Below are 17,328 nucleotides of genomic sequence, written 5' to 3' on the forward strand. Positions count from 1 at the left end.
ATTATCAGAATAGAGTCCCAGCTCCAGCTATATACTGAGTTGAACTCCTGCATATATAGAAAAAGGTGGGTAGGAGGAGGGATGGATTTGCCTCCTTCAGAGTTCAAGGTAGCAGAATTTCCCCTGGCTGGTTTTGGCCATCCCTAATTATAATGGCTATTTTCAAACTATGTAATTTTTATGGTCTCATTGAAGCGCTTATGATTGCCAAAATAGTTGAGAAAATGGTGCCCAGCATTTGTATGGAAGCATGGGGAGGTGATTGTAAAGAAGGCTTAATGTAAACCCTATAATTTAGATGAGTTCCGAATGGAAAAATGTAAATGGTGTTAAGTTTATGCCAAAAAGCACAACAGTAATTGCTATGTATCGTACTACTGAGCACTGAATTTCAGTGCAAATGAAAGCCACATTATAATGTTAATCACTGGCTCTAACAAATCACAATAATAGGTAGCTGGTTTTTTCTGAGGTGTTTCATTCTTCTTTTAAACTGAACTCAGAAGTACAACAGTTGATTTATCTTTTGCATCTCTAAGAAACTAGTTCAGGGAAAATTGTATTTTCTACAGAAGTTTTATTGAAAGACAGCTAATAATCAAATAGTGTTTTATTCACATTCACCGAAACCTGTGTATCTAACAGTGGCCCTTCCACCTGACCTTCAGTTATTCCACCCTGGCTTTGATCTTGTCATATACTGCAAGCTTAACCGTTTGGAAATGGTTCAGTATTTGGATGAGTAGTCTATATACTGTAGAAATTAGAGACCTACCTTCTAAATCACCCACACTTTCTCCCTAGTCATTACTGAATTAATATTTCAGAATTCTAATCAGAGGCACTCTGTTTGTTGTTGGTGGGCTGACTTTTAGAAGCTGTGTAAAACCAAGTTCCTCCTTACAACCTGTGGTCGTGATAGATCCCACCATAATTCTTGTAAGAGCAGGGTCTTAAATTATGAGGTTCCGGATAAATTCCAACTCAATTAATACTAATAATTATTATTTGTTATATGGTAGTACCTCATTGCCCTGTTGTGGTAGGCACTATGCACACATATAATGGAATGATCCTTGCTTATAATCAAAGAATAAAACAGACAAACCTCAGGTGGATGCAGCAAAGATGCAGGTAACACAGAGACACTTATGATTAGTATAATAAGGAGCAATCACAGTACTCCAACTGCCCAACCCTTGTTAAAAGTTTTGTAGGAATCATGATATTTATGGGTGTTGAGAATTAAATTTGACCTAGCTAAATGTTTCCTGTAGCTTTTACTGCATTAAATATTTTTCACTTCCTGTTTCAACCACCAAGAGACAATAGATGATGCTTCAGGGTCATATGCGTACAGTGTGCTGATAATACAGAGCAATATAACTCATTCTCATCAGAATGAAACACCACCATCAACTAGTTACCCCAATGTCTGGAAGAAATACACACCTTGAGGAATAAAAAGGGCTCAAATACAATCAAAGTAAGATGAAGGTGATGCTCGTGGGCAAGGGGAATCATCTCTCTATTAAACAGTGCATTGACGCTGAATGAATCTTCTTGAATTGCTGATGGGACTCTTATAACATCATTACATTCTACACAGTTCTTAAATTAGCTTGCAACATAGTGGACAGCAAGTTGCAACATTTTGTTGTAACCTTAAATCAGGAAACAAAACACATTTCTGTCAAAACCATCCGGTTGCTGATCTAACACAGTGCTTTTCTGAGTGATATTGATTAATTTGAGAAAATGCAGATACCACAGTGCAGCCCAATTGACATGCTTGGCTAAAATGTAAGGATTGGCCAGCATTTCAGTCATGCCTCCTATATTATGCGCATAATTTCCTCCAAAAAATGTTTAGAAGATTAACTGCCTAATTTGTGGGTGAAGTCTACTAAAAGCTATGCTTCTAAATCGGTGCAACTGGGGACACAGAGCTGTGCCCGGAATAGTGAGTCTGCTTTTTAAAAATGTAGGCCAAATAGCTGCAAGGGAATGATGTGCAGGTTAAACTACTGCTGACTCATGTATATAAAAACAGGCATCAATGTATTGTAAATCATATTAGACTTCTTATAAACTGAACCTGGTTTTACTTGTAACTTGGAGCCATGTAAAAGTACTTACTTCAGAATTACACAGCCTGTACCAACAGGAGGCGCTGTCCAGAAAACATGAATGCGTGTCCGTCTTCTTGGCGTGCTCTCGGTAACAGCAACAGGACAATTACTCATGAATTGTGTTTCTTCTTCATCTATAATCTAAAGAAATATAAAGATACTTTATAATAATAAATGTGCTTAGAAAGTGTTTTATGTCAGTTTGTGTCTCCTTTAAATGGAATTACCTGTAACTATATTTTCCTAGATCACCAGTCTTTCGCAGACAGAGCTGTGAAAGTTAATTAATTTATTAAAATAAACAAAATAAAACCAGCCCTAACAAAGAAATGTTCTCAGGTTATGGGAAGTTGCTCCTTTCTGAATATGGCTGCAAATCAACCATATAGGGACGGAGTTCCCAAACTTTTTGCCAGCTTGACCCTATTTTCATGAATTATTTCCTCCCAGGATGCCAGACAGCAAGGAAGATGACATTTTGAACAGCAAAATGGCATCCGCCACACAGCATGATCTCACACACACCATACATGTGAGCTCACGCTGTATGGAGGACACTGTTTTACTCTACAAAATGGCATCCTTAATGGCTTATGCCTCACACTCACTGTTTATGCGAAGTCATGCTGCGTGGAGCAAAATGGCCTCCTCTGCACACTAGGGATCACTGCACCGTTCTGCTGGTGGCACAATCCCATTTGGGCTTCTGACCCACAGTTAGGGAACTGCTGATGTAAGATTAAGTTGGCCTTGATAATTGAAACTTCACATAAATGTTTACAGACAGAAAGATAACAAAATTTACATTATTTCTACTATTTGTATTGTAGCAACTAGAGTTAGTAGAGAAAACATGTTACAGTGGGCAGTTTCTCATCAAACTTCTGTGTAAATCCTACTATACTCAAGGTTTTATGCCCAACGCGACCAGTAAGGTGTGAATCATACTTTCATCTGTAACATAGCTTCATTCCAGATCCTGGTATCTGAGGCAATATGCATAAATTATTGCTTTAGAGCAGGGGTTGACAACCTTTCAGAAGTGGTGTGCCGAGTCTTCATTTATTCACTCTAATTAAAGGTTTCACATGCCAGTAATACATTTTAACGTTTTTAGAAGGTCTCTTTCTATAAATCTATAATATATAACTAAACTATTGTTATATGTAAAGTAAATAAGGTTTTTAAAATGTTTAAGAAACTTCACTTTAAATTAAATTAAAATGCAAATCCCCCTGGACCGGTGGCCAGGACCCGGGCAGTGGGAGTGCCACCGAAAATCAGCTTGTGTGCCGTGTGCCATAGGTTGCCTACCCCTGCTTTATAGGGTTGGTTACTGGTAAATATAAGAGTAGTGAAGTGAAAAAATAATATAATGTGACCGTATACCCTTGAGCCAGTTGTGATAGTAAGCTGATGCTCTGCAGGAACAGGGGCTCTGAAACAGAGGTTGAATTAGAATCTGCAAGACTCTGGTTTTGATACATGTGCAAATATTTCCTACAATGTCCTCTAGTATTTGTATTCCACGGGTTTCACTTGGAATCTGGTGTTTGAACAAGCACAAACTCTCAAAGACAATTCAGTTAAAACTGCCAAGTTTTATTTGGAACCACACAATGCTGTGATTTTGAGAGACTGCACTTCAAAATCAGAAAATGGCTTGCATTGACTTGGCCTGGCCAAGGGTGACTTCAAACTGGGTCCAGTTTACATTAGAGAGTTACAAATCTCAGCCAAACCATTCAGCAAATCTTTTCTGAATTTCAAGATTGTAACTGGGCACATTTTTTGTGGCTGCAGGTTTTAATTGCAAACTTTTTGCCCAATTCTATTCACCATTGAATACATTCTTCAATTAATGTTACTTTAACAGATGTTCTGGTACAACTGAAAGCATTTTATGTAGTGTAGAAAAGGGAATATCTGTAGTTTGAACAGATTTTCATTTAGAGGGTAGGTGGGGTCTACATTAAAACAACTGGCACCCTTGTTTGCAATCTCAAAAGAGAGACATAAAGCTAGAACTCCTTTCCTTTTAGGTCAGGGTGGAGGTGCATTGGCACAATCCAGTGTGGACAACCCTCTGTTCTAGTTGGTGTATAGATAAACAGATGCCTTTGGATTCTAGGGCCATTACTCTGGCCTCTTTTATGAAATCTAAGAAAATAAACAAAAATAAAAAACAATGAATATATAAATTCAAGGAATGTATGTGTATACAATTTTTTTTAAATATATCTAATACCCATATATTTTGTCCATCACATTTATTGATTTGTATCACATCCCTTATGAGACACGTCACGGCCAAACTATCCCACTAGATTTGAATTTTGTAAATTGTTTGCACGAAATGTTAAGAATATGGATTGCTGCGAACAGGGACAACTCCAGGGTTTTTGCCACCCCAAGCGGCAGAAAAAAAAAAAGCTGCGACGGCAGCAGCTCCACCACACTGCTTTCTTCTTTGGCGGCAATTCAGCGGCACAATTCAGCGGCAGGTCCTTCCCTCCAAAAGGAACCGAGGGACCCGCTGCGAATTGCCACCAAAGAGCCCGACGTGCCTCCCCTTCCCCTTGGCCGCCCCAAGCATCTGCTTGCTGAGCTGGTGCCTGGAGCCGGCCTTGGCTGTGAACAAATATAGTTCAGGTGCTATACTGATTTTTTCCCCCCTTCTATTTGACACTATCTAATGGTCTAAGCACCAAATGGCACTCACTCAAAGTCCTAAACTGGAATCTTGGCTTTGACACTGAGCTGTACTTATCCTATCTGCTTCAAATTCCCCAACTGCAAAATGGAGAAAATAATATTTATCATCCTTCCTCTGAGATATTCTGAGAGTTAACTGCTCAGTGACTGATTAGGATTCCCTTGCTTATGCTGCATAGTACAGGCATGGCCACTCATCATCCTCTTCTGCCTCACTCTCCTCCTTCAAGATGAGTCCTCTCAGCCTTCCCTACATGGGTCAGTGTTGGTAATGTGGTAATGTGTGGCCCTTTGGCCAACTAACCAAGCAAATTTAACACCTTCCAGAGTAACAAAAGTCCAAAGAAACCTAAATCCCAACAAACAAAAGATTCTTCCTCTTTAGCTACTTTTCAGCCCTCCTTCAGGGCTACGTTTAAGTCTCTCTCTCCTCTGAGATAAAGGGCTAACTCCTAAGCTGCTTCCCTGGTGTCCTTCTTACCGTCTGTCACTCACTGGAGTTCTCTGCTTCTTGCAGATCCTACCTCAGAGCTTCCCGCTCTCTGAGTTCTCTTCGCCCTTTTTATGAGGCTAAGGTGTTCACCAGACTGTCACCTGACCCATCATGCTGGGAAGCAGCTAATTATGGCATAGGCAAGGCTTGCTCCATTTTCCATTATACGGGTAAGTCGTTGATTGAATGAAGAGTGTGAAATTTTGCCCAGGCTGCATAACTGGGGACAGAACAGGACCAGAATTATTAAGCTTTTCATAGCACATGCATTTTCTGCACACAACTGTAAGCTATTAATGTCATTATTTTCTCTAATGTTAGCCCACGGTGGCATTTCTTAGCAAAGGGACTTCACTTTCAACTTATTTCATTATATTTTACATTTTAGCTTGTCTCCCATTACATTGTGTTTTAAAACCCAGAGAGCGTGGGAGAATAAAGACAGGGGAAGAAGAGGAATTGGATTAGTTTTGCCTAAGGGTTATGTCTCAAGTTATAGTTCTGAGAAGATGAAGTAATACAGTGCCTGCTTGGCTAAATAGGTCTGATGGTCTAGAACATGTCATTCTACACTCCACGTTGATTTATATACCTAGCAACATTATTATGTTTCGGAGGGAAAGAATATCAGTCACAGATACTTGAAAAAACAACACTTGTTTAAATTTACTTCCTTGCAGTCATACTGTGAAATATATTCTAATTTTGTTTTGGATTATGCTGATGTCTGCTTTTCATTTTATATACTGATAAAATTATGAAAAATTAACTATCATTTCCAGCATTTTAGCATAAACCCAGACTATGTTGAATTATGAATGTTAACTAATAACTAGTAAGTAAATACTATTGCATGATTTAAATAACATATCTACTAAGTTGAAATAACATTTACACAGCAAAAATGTTATGATTAAGTTGCTATAGATGAATGATTGAAAATCCCGCAAACCTATATGAGAGACATGGTGAGGGAAGTAACATCTTTTATTGGACTAATTTATGTTGGTGAGAGAGACAAGCTTTCAAACTTACACAGAGCTCTTCACCTGAAGCAGAGCTCTTTGTAATCTCTAAAGCTTTTCTTGCTCACCAACATAAGTTGGCCCAATAAAAGATATTCCTTTGCCTGTTACCCAGGGTTATCTGAACCCAAAGCTATGGTAACCAATCTCTGTTTTTCAAGCAGTGTCAGGAAATAAATCAGTGAGGGGACACAGCACCTCTATCTGATAAAAGATTGATACACACAAATGTGCTTTTACTCAAAAATCCATATTCTGATTAAGTACAAAGCACATATTAAAACTATCAATAACCTAGAAGAACCCCAAATAGTTATCTGAAATCTGAGGTGATAGCAGGTGGCAGCAGTAGGGTTCCAGTTGCCAGCCTTTCTCCTAGCTGCTGGGGAGATTAATATTATTGCCTTTTTGTTCTTAGAAAATTCAAACTTTTATCAAAGTACACTTTCTAACTAATATTTTATAAGTAACTTAAAACAAAGCATAACTTAAACTAATCTTTAATAGGATGATCATTTTCCTAGCAACAGCAAAGAACTCATAATTTTTATCTTCAGCAAAGTAGCTCTAGGAAGAAACTTACGGACACAGGCACTTAGAGCCAGGTCAGTTAACCTTGTCAGCAGCTGTTCTTGTCTGTCTAAGCAAGGCCAAATTTCTTTTTGCTAAGTAGTGTTCTCACTTCCAGTTTTTGGTGGCTAAGTGCACAAGATGGCTGTGGGTTATGTCAAATCCAGTTTTCTCGTAACACACCCACCTTGTCTATACTATCCTGGGACCAATATGGCTACGACACTGCATAAACCTCATGGGGAATAATTTGAATGAGTTAATTTTAAATACTGTGCAGAATCCAAGTTAATTCAAATTGGTGACATATACCTGACTAGCCCACAAAATTTATAGGTAATTCAAATAGCCATGCTTCAGTGTGGGAGCAACTTTTACAGAAAAAAAAAAGAATATCTAATTCATAAAGATATTAACAGTTCTTTCCTGTTTGGTTCAATCTCTTCGCATTGTTTCTAGAAAGGAATAAGCTAGAAACTAATTTAAACCTTAATCCAAAACTCGGATTTACACAAGACCTTTCTGCAAATTCAAGAAAGTTTGGTTAACTCCCTCCCCAAAATTATGTTTTCTATATATGAGTGGTTCTCAACCTTTTTTTTTTTCATTTGCCGACCCCTGTGAAAGTCCTGGACATAGTCATGACAGGTTGAAAACCACAGTTCTATGGTAACGATAACCTTTCACAGACCCCTAGACATAGTCCGTGGATCCCCAGGCGTCTGCAGACCACGGGCTGAGAACCACATAGAATGACCAGATCTGATCTCTCAGATCTTACTCAAGTCAATGGTGTTGAGAGCACTCAGCACTTGGCAGGATTGGACCCATGGAACTTAAGAGAAGGAAAAAACTCATATAATCTAGTCTAGAGCAATCCCATGCTAGTACAGGCTAGTTCAGGGATCGGCAACCTTTGGCACGTGGCCTGCCAGGGTAAGACCCCCCTGGTGGGCCGGGTCAGATTGTTTACCTGCAGCGTCTGCAGGTTTGGCCGATTGCAGCTCCAACTGGCCGCGGTTCGCCATTCCAGGCCAATGAGGGCTGCAGGAAGCACATCCCTCAGCCTGCACTGCTTCCTGCAGCCCACATTAGCCTGGAGCAGCAAACTGCGCCCAGTGGGAGCTGTGATCAGCCGAACATCTGGACATGGCAGGTAAACAAACCATCCTGTCCCGTCCAATCAGGGGACTTACCCTTGAAAGACTGTTCCATATCCTACTAGAGCTGTCAGAAAGTTTTCCCTGATGTTCAGTGATGATGATGGTGATTGCAACTTGTCCCAAGTCTGTTCCTTTATCTCTGCCAATTCTCCCTTTAAAAATAAAAATAGCACTGAAAAAAAATGGTATCATTCTCCTTTCCAGCTGAAACCAAAGGAGATCAAGTAGCAGTACAGTGAGACATAAGCTAATTCTGAGCTATTCATTTCTCTCTTCCCCAAGATATATATGCCATATCCCTTTCCTCCTTTAGCACTCCTCTTAGTGAATATGAAGCTGGGTGTCTGTGGTATACATTAACCTGTGAAAATATTTGCATTTGCACAGAAACTGCTATCAAAGGGCATCAAAGCATTTTGCAAATGTGAGTATTACTTTTTTTTCTCACTTGACAGATGGGGAAACTAAGGCAGGGGTAGTCCAGTGAATTGACTAAAGATAATGCATACAGTCAGTGGCAGAATCAAGAATCAAGACTAGAATCCTGGTCTCCCTAACAACTAAACCACATTTCTGATTAGGGGTAGGTACACCTTGATCTGATTTTGTTAAAATCAGAATACTTTCCCCTTCCTCCCCCATCTTCCCAGAAGCCACACCCATTTCTTGACACAGACAGGAATATTTTTGAGGTTTAGGAAAATGTGGTTAAGGACCTTTCCCCTTCCTTCCATAAATATAGCCACTGAGCCATCCCACCATCATTGTCTTTCCCCTGCTCCCTCTTACCTCTTTGCCTGCTACCCACTCTCCCAACAAGAGAAGAGAAAATGAGGAGAAAGGTGGGGAAGGTGGGAGAGAGGGAAAGGAGAATAGTTTGAGGGAGATATTTGTGGGAGAGATGAGTGGGGATTGTGGTCTCTTGGAAGGAACAGAGATATGAGTGTTTGGGAATAAGGTATCTGTGGCCAAAGGAAGGAGAAACTCAAGACATTTGGAAGGAGGATACAAGAAAGGAGCCACAGGGAAGGAGTGTGTGTAAGGGTATATCTTCACTGCACAGTCAACCTGAGCTCTTACCTGGGTTTCAACACAAATCTCCCTGCCATCCATGCAGAGAAATCTGTGACCTGGGTTTGGAGGTGTTTTAGCCCCAACTAGATTATCCAGGTGGAGGTACAGGTTGGAGCCCGGTCTTTGGTTTAATTATTGGTGGAACCTGCCCACATTGCAGTGAGCATGCAGGCAAAATCATCTGAGTGCTGATATTCTTTCAATGTCTTTCCACAATTCCCCTGAAAGACAGACACTTTATCCCACAACTGACAAGGAAAAACCCTAGAGTGCAAAGAACCCACAGACCCACATGGGCAGGTGCAGACACAGTGAGGACAGTAACATGGGTAGGGCTTTGCAGTGGAGATGCTTGCACCTGGGTGATCAGAGACAGGTGCTATTCAAGCACATTATGGTTTGTCTTCACTGCATGGGTAAAGAGTTTGAGATTCGGGGGGAGCAGTTGGTGAGATGTTGGTGTGACTAGGGTGCTTCGGGATGGAGAAGAAAGCAGCAGGTTTGGGAGAGAGGAGAATGAAGAGAGACTGGGGGAAGGAGGGAAATAGAGCTCCTTGCAGGCTGAAAGTTGGGAGGAAGTATCCCCCATCCTTTCCTGAGAACTCCTCTAAGGTCTGCTATAATTCCAATACAGATTTGTGAACACTTAGTCAATGGAGGCCTTAGAAACTTCTTGGATTTCCCCATCACTTACAAATATGTCACAGTAAGCAGAATATGCTCTTTATCTCTGCCACCTTATGCCCCACTGATCTGCCCCTACTTTGCTTTCACACCCCTCACAACATGTGCTGGCAAAACTGACTTTTGGCTTGTGGGAGAATCAAGCAAGCAAGAGAAGAAAGCCCGTTTCTACACTTTTCAGGGATACTGCCAAACCAAAATGAGCAAGGTTCATCATTCTGCTAAGATCATTCTCCTCCACTTAAGAATCTGGAAGTGGAAGCTGCATTATTTTTCACAATGGAACAGCAATCAATGTTGGAAAGTATACCTCTAATGGAAGCTACAGCTTTGAACCTAGTTAAATTAATTAAACAGTTGTTCGATCTGTTCTCCAAAAATACAGAGCTATTCAAGAACTGTATTAAAATGCAAAACAGCTGGTTGGGTCATTCTTAAAAGGGATGACTTCCTGGGAAAGCTGTAAATACTGTCTAAATTACTGCATTAGTTATAGCAACACTAGCCCCATAGTCTATGGGCATGATGCAGGTAATCATCCTCGCAGAATAGTTATTGCAGCGTAAGGATTATGCATGCTTGGAAAAAATCTTTAAAGACTATGCTCAACTCAGACTGAGCAAGGTGAATAACTATAGGTAAGCGAAAACAAATTAAGACAAGCCAGATAGCTGCCAGTAAAGGATGAACCTTTCCTCTATATGTTCCTGGGTCCAAATCCAGTTTAGTTTGTGTTTAAATTCATTTTTACCACTTAGTGTTTTTGGTGCCCATATGAAATGAACAGGTGTTCAATCCAGTTCCGAGTGGACAAATGGAATGCACAGAAACCAACACTACTACAGATGTCACTTCCAGGCAAGACTGAGTAAGACAGGCAATTAACTACTTTCATATCCTTAGAAATTGTTTTTCCAGATCAAAGGGCAGGCATGCTGGTAGGGGAGTCTGTGCTGTACTTGTGCTACACACAAATTTTAGTCCTCAGTGCAGTCTATCCGGCACTTTTCACCAGCAATGAATTTCAGAATAATTTTTTTAAAAAAAGTAAGGATAGCTAATGCTAAAAGAAGGAGGTAAGGTTATAACCATGAGCCAGTGTGACTAACCTGGTGATTATAATTAGAGTTGGTGGATAATGCAAAAACAGTGCTCATAAACATTTCTTCAATTTCCAAATGCTTGTTTGGTTAGAGCATGTTCAGGCCTCTTTCCATTAGCTAGAAAATGAACATTCACACACATGTGGATATATATACTAATCCTATATAACCTACAAAAAACTGCCAATTAGTGAGCTGTGAAGAATAGAAAATTCCATAATTAAATACAGAAACAGTTATATTCTGGAATGTAGACACTAGGACAACAGAAAGTAGCTAGATTTTGAGCCTTGAACCCAATTTCCTGCACCAATCTCCATCAAAACAAGAGGGAGTATTACACAAATGTTGGTTTAAGAAAAAAACCTGCAAAGCCTGAGGGCCTCCCTAAAATAATGGCTTTGAGGGAAAGTAAAATAGAAACTTTTAAGTGTCAAATCCTGCTTATTTTACAATGTCATTATAAAACTCAGAACCTTGAACAACAAGCTGAGGTGCTGGAGAATCAAATGAGCAGAAGAAATATCCAGATTCTAGGAGTTCCTTCAAGTAAATATAAACCTGACTCAAATATATTTGTTGAAAAGACGGTTCCCTGGAGGTTAAACATCAATCGATGTAGAAAATAGCTCTAGGACCCCATCAGATACGATGTATCATTATAGCAATGGGGCATTTGTACTAGTGATCCCCTTTCTTACACAGGAGAAAGTGATAGATTCCTGGTCATATTCAGGAAAAAGAGAAACAATTTCTGAGGATAATAAAATTCCAATTTTTTTCTGGAATTGACCCAGATGACGCATGCAAGAGAAAGAGTTGGCAGGAATAAGACACACGAAATAAAATGTAGAATTTGCAAAATAAATTATAGTTTGCTAAACTTCAGGTTATCTCTAATGGAGAACCTTACATTTTCTGGAATGGGCCAGCAGTTAGCTATTTGCTGGATAAGATCCTAAGAGAAAGTAGAACCTTTGACCAAGAATCAGGGGTCTCTAAGGGAGAATCTGCATGTGGTAAATGCTGTCTAACACATTAAAGCCAAAGAAATGATTAGTCTTAGCATTCTATTTGTATCTTACCTTTTTTTTCTATTAAGATTTTAATATCATTGGATACAATTGTGCAGTTAGGGAGACTGCTGTAAATCTAGAACAATATCCTCGAAGTTACTGTGGATTTAAACCATAATGTGAATTTAAACTGTAATGGAGAGTAGAATTTGGCTCAACATGTGTATAAGGAAAATATTAAAAGGCAGTGACTACTGGCTTCAGGCTTGATCTTGCGTTCTTTTTATACCCCACTGGTTTCAGGAGGAGTGTAGGGTGTTAAAGGACACTCCGCTGTAATGTGAATGATTAAATATCTTCTCCCACAACCAAGGCAAATCAGAGTAAAGCGTTGAGTGATGGACTATTGTATCTGCATGCAATTCTATGCAGATGGTTAGTTCAAGACGTTAAACTAGCAATTAGTTTTCCATACAGTGAAATTTGTTTTACAGTGGTTTGAAATAGTATCTGAGGCTGTACAGGAAAATGCCATGATGCTGACAAAACAGCACCAAGTTGAAAGAGGGGTTAGTATTAAAAAAAAATCTATACTGAGGATGAAGGAAGAAAAAGCTCTGTAAAGAATAATGGTCCAATCCCTCCACTGTCACAGCATCTACTTCCATTGCAAGGTCATGGGTCTGGTCATGATCTTCAGAGCCATCAATCGGTCAGTGATCACATCTTCAAAACACTAAAACAGCTGCGCTCCTTTGGAACAATTCAGTAGTTCATAAAACCCAAACAAAGTACATGAGAGCAAGAGATTAGCATTTTTGCTGAGTCTTTGGCTTTGAAACTAGGTCCCACAGGAGGTCAGACTATTGAGTCTGTGCAAGGATATGTTGCAAGACTGGCGCTTAATTTGTGCCAGGGCATGCCAGGGCTGAGCCCCACCTCTAGGCTTGGCAGTTCATAGCCCTGGCACCTCCAGGCTTCCTGCGTCAGTTATGAAGGTAAAAAAATTGCTTGAGCCCCAGCAACTCTTTCACTACAAATTAAGCCTTATGCAAGACCCTTCTCTTTGAGGAAGCCTTCCCACCATAACAAGAACGAATGGTATACCCAGGAAAGCAGAGGGACAGAATATGCACGAAGTGCATTTGGGACCTTGCCATGCAAATCTAATTTACCTGTGATGCACTTAGATACTATGGTGATGGATGCTATAAAATCTCTAACATAAAAAGATAGAAATTGTATTTTAATCCCCCACTGCACCCTAAAGACAAAGTCTTCTAAGTCAGCCCAAGAGATGGGCAGAAGATGAGGACAAGGCTTGGAAAGTTAAGACCTCCTCTTCAAACATTTAATAGAACTATGATCCAAAGACCAAAGGGTATGATATCCATTAGCTAAAGGACAGGAAAACAAAGTACATGCTCTCTGCTCCAGGACACAAGAAATGAATTAAGAATCTGTCTGCGAGAGACTCTCTAAAGAAGGGTTTGAATTTTGTCCAACTGTCCTTTTCTTCCCTAGAATAAGCACTTTCAGTTGTGTACCTGGCAGAAAAGGCTGTGCTACATGATCAAAAAGAGACAAACTGTAGTCTGAGAATCAAATGCATTCTAGTGTCCCTAATTTACCTAGCTAGTATGAACCTTATATATGCCATACTATAGCATATGTTGTTCTTCAGGTCATCAGATTAAATGAGCACCATAGCCACATTATGCCTACAATGGCCCTTTTCAATGTGCATTTCCAACAACAAGAGAGGAAGAAATATGTTTAATGTGCCCAAAATATTAACTATAACAAAAATAAGGCACTTAGCTGCCAGCTTTTCATTCTGAGCACCTTTTCCATCTCTGAGAAATGATTCAGGAAAAGCCCTATAAAACAGCATATGACTCATTACTTAAGTCAATATATTAAGAAGATAGTGCAAGTATATTGATATGGATAGACAAAAATAACTTGAAAACACTTAGTTGATGTAAAATAGCCATTATCATAGTGTATAACATTTCTGTTTTATGAGCCAGTCTCAGTAAATTTAATCAATATTTGCAATATGCTGAATTAATCTTTATAAGGTTGATGCTGAAGGAATTAGCAGCAAGTGAACTGTGTGTGGCCAATTCTTGTGAACTCAGATCACATGACTCTAAAGCAGGTGTCAAGCAACATAAATTACTCTCTCGCTGTCGCTCACACACACACACAATTCCAAAAGAGAATTAAGCTTAAGAAAGGAGCCTGTTTTCTATGAAACTCTCAATAACTATAAAATTGAGAATAATATGGGAACAACTAGATGATCTGATTAAAGCTACTTTACTTTCTCATATGTCCCATAATGTGGGATGGATAAGCCAAAAATTCACAGATAATAAACACATTATAAGGAAATCTTTAAAGCAGTACTCATGTCATATTGTTTCATAAATATATTAGGCACAAAGAGCTGTCATCAGACCTAAATCTATTTTTTTTCTTTAAGAAACATCTATTAGGTATGTTTATACCACAACTAGACACCCATACCTGGTCCGTGCCAGCTGACACGGGCTTGCAGGGCTATGGCTAATGGGCTGTTTAATTGTGGTGTAGGTTTGGGCTGCAGCCCAAGCTCTGGGACCCTGTCACCTTGCAGGGTCCTAGAGCCAGGTCTCTAACCTGAGCCCGAATGTCTACACCACAATTAAACAGTTCCTTAGCATTTGAACAGGTCATTGTTCAGAATGATTTTGCCCTTCTATATCATCATGGCGGCCAGGCTCTGGGACCCTGTGAGGAGGAAGGGTCCCAGAACTCTGGCTGCAGCCCAAGCAAGTTAGCAACAAGGTGGTCAAGGAAAGTGTGGGGCCCTTACTGAATGAGGGAGGCAACCTAGTGACAGAGGATGTGGAAAAAGCTAATGTACTCCATGCTTTTTTTTGCCTCTGTCTTCACGAACAACGTCAGCTCCCAGACTGCTATGCTGGGCAGCAAAACATGGGGAGGAGCTGATCAACTTTCTGTGGAGAAAGAAGTAGCTCGAGACTATTTAGAAAAGCTGGATGAGCACAAGTCCATAAGGCCAGATGGTAGATGTGACTGAAGAGCCATTGGCCATTATCTCTGAAAACTCATGGCAATCGGGTGAGGTCCCAGATGACTGGAAAAAGGCTAATGTAGTACCCATCTTTAAAAAAGGGAAGGAAGAGGATCCAAGGAACTACAAGCCAGTCAACCTCACCTCAGTCCCTGGAAAAATCATGGAGCAGGTCCTCAAGGAATCAATTCTGAAGCACTTAGAGGAGAGGAAACTGATCAGGAACAGTCAGCATGGCTTCACCAAGGGCAAGTCATGCCTGATTAACCTAATTGCCTTCTATGAGGAGATAACTGGCTCTGTGGATGAGGGGAAAGCAGTGGACGTGTTATTCCTTGACTTTAGCAAAGCTTTTGATTCGGTCTCCTACAGTATTCTTGCTGGCAACTTAAAGAAGTATGGGCTACATGAATGGACTATAAGGTGGCCTGATCATCAGGCTCAACAGGTAGTGATCAATGGCTCCATATCTAGTTGGCAGCTGGTATCAAGCGGAGAGCCCCAAGGATAAGTCCTGGGGCCAGTTTTGTAAAATATTTTCATTAATGATCTGGAGGACGGCATGGACTGCATCCTCAGCAAGTTTGCAGATGACACTAAACTGGGAGGAGTGGTAGATACGCTGGAGGGTAGGGATAGGATACAGAGGGACCTAGACAAATTAGAGGATTGGGCCAAAAGAAATATGATGAGGTTCAACAAGGACAAGTGCAGAGTCCTGCACTTAGGACAGAAAAATCCCATGCACTGCTACAGACTAGGAACCGAAAGGCTAGGCAGCAGTTCTGCAGAAAAGGACCTAGAGGTTACAGTGAACGAGAAGCTGGATATGAGTTGACATTGTGCCTTTATTGCCAAGAAGGCTAATGGTATTTTTGGCTGTATAAGTAGGGGCATTGCCAGCAGATTGAGGGACGTGATCATTCCCCTCTATTTGACATTGGAGTACTATGTCCAGTTTTGGGCCCACACTACAAGGAGGATGTGGGGAAATTGGAAAGAGTCCAGCAGAGGGCAACAAAAATGATTAGGGGCTGGAACACATGACTCATGAGGAGGCCTGAGGGAAATGGGATAGTTTAGTCTGTAGAAGAGAAGAATGGGGGTGGGATTTGATAGCAGCTTTCAACTACCTGAAAGGGGGTTCCAAAGAGAATGGATCTATACTGTTCTCAGTGGTAGCAGATGACAGAACAAGGAGTAATGGTCTCAAGTTGCAGTGGGGGAGGTTTAGGTTGGATATTAGGAAAAACTTTTTCACTAGGAGGGTGCTGAAACACTGGAATGGGTTTCCTAGGGAGGTGGTGGAATCTCCTCCCTTAGAGGTTTTTAAGGTCAGGCTTGAGAAAGCCCTGGCTGGGATGATTTAGTTGGGGATTGGTCCTGCTTTGAGCAGGCAGTTGGACTAGATGACCTCCTGAGGTCCTTTCCAACCCTGATATTCTATTATTCTATGATCCACACAGCAATTAAACAGCCCCTTAGTCCAAGCCCTGTGAGCCCCGAGTCAGTAGGCACAAGCCATCCACAGGTCACTAACAGCAGTGTAGACGTACCCGTTGTGACCAACCGTAAAGAAAATCCTCCTCTTGTTTGAGTTCCTAAAAGCCCTTATTACACAATAAAGTGGTGGTGAAAAAGTGTAAAATTATTCTGAACAATGTCCTGTTGAAATGCTATTTGCTGATCCTCAGAATACATGGTAAATTCTTTTGAGGACAACTTGATTTTCTTGTCTTGGCATATGAAGAATCAGAGTGCGCCAGCTGACTGTGGCCCAAGAGAATGCCCCGGCATCAGCGACTGAGCATAAAAATTAGTAGTAGCATAAGAAACATCAGCATGAATAAATTGTGAGAGAAGTTTTCCTGCCGGTTTCTGCAAAACAAACCAGGCCCTTTGTGCTCTGCATAATATGTGGGAAGGCTCTATTCTGAATGCTCCAAATCCAGTTCAGGTTATATGTTCAGGCTCTTGTTAGGGCAAAGTTGCATTTCAAACAACAAATTAGAATCCTGTGTAAAATTGGCAATTACAGATTTGGATAAACAAACATTCATAAATTCCCCAAAATATTTGCTCATCTAGCTGTATAATGGATTTATTTTTGCTACTGTTAATCAGGAGTAAATCCATTGAAGCAAGATCACAATCTGGTCCATATAGTCCAAATGCATTCAATATTATTATTATTCATTCTTTATATTCTAGTAGTGTCCTAAAGTTACCAACTGAGACGTGGGCCTAGTTGTGCTAGTGAGATATTTA

General features: G+C 40.4%; 1 protein-coding gene across 1 annotated transcript in view; it reads right to left on the reverse strand.

Moving 5' to 3' along the window:
• The window catches only part of SPON1 (spondin 1), a 353,533-nt gene that overhangs the window by 293,775 nt on the left and 42,430 nt on the right, over window positions 1–17,328 (reverse strand). The window contains exon 3 of the mRNA XM_050955987.1: window positions 2,140–2,273. Coding sequence (XP_050811944.1) covers window positions 2,140–2,273 — 134 coding nt within the window. The remainder of the gene's footprint in view (window positions 1–2,139; window positions 2,274–17,328) is intronic.

This window comes from Gopherus flavomarginatus, chromosome 5 (assembly GCF_025201925.1).
Source record: "Gopherus flavomarginatus isolate rGopFla2 chromosome 5, rGopFla2.mat.asm, whole genome shotgun sequence".
NCBI classification, from domain to species: Eukaryota; Metazoa; Chordata; order Testudines; family Testudinidae; genus Gopherus; species Gopherus flavomarginatus.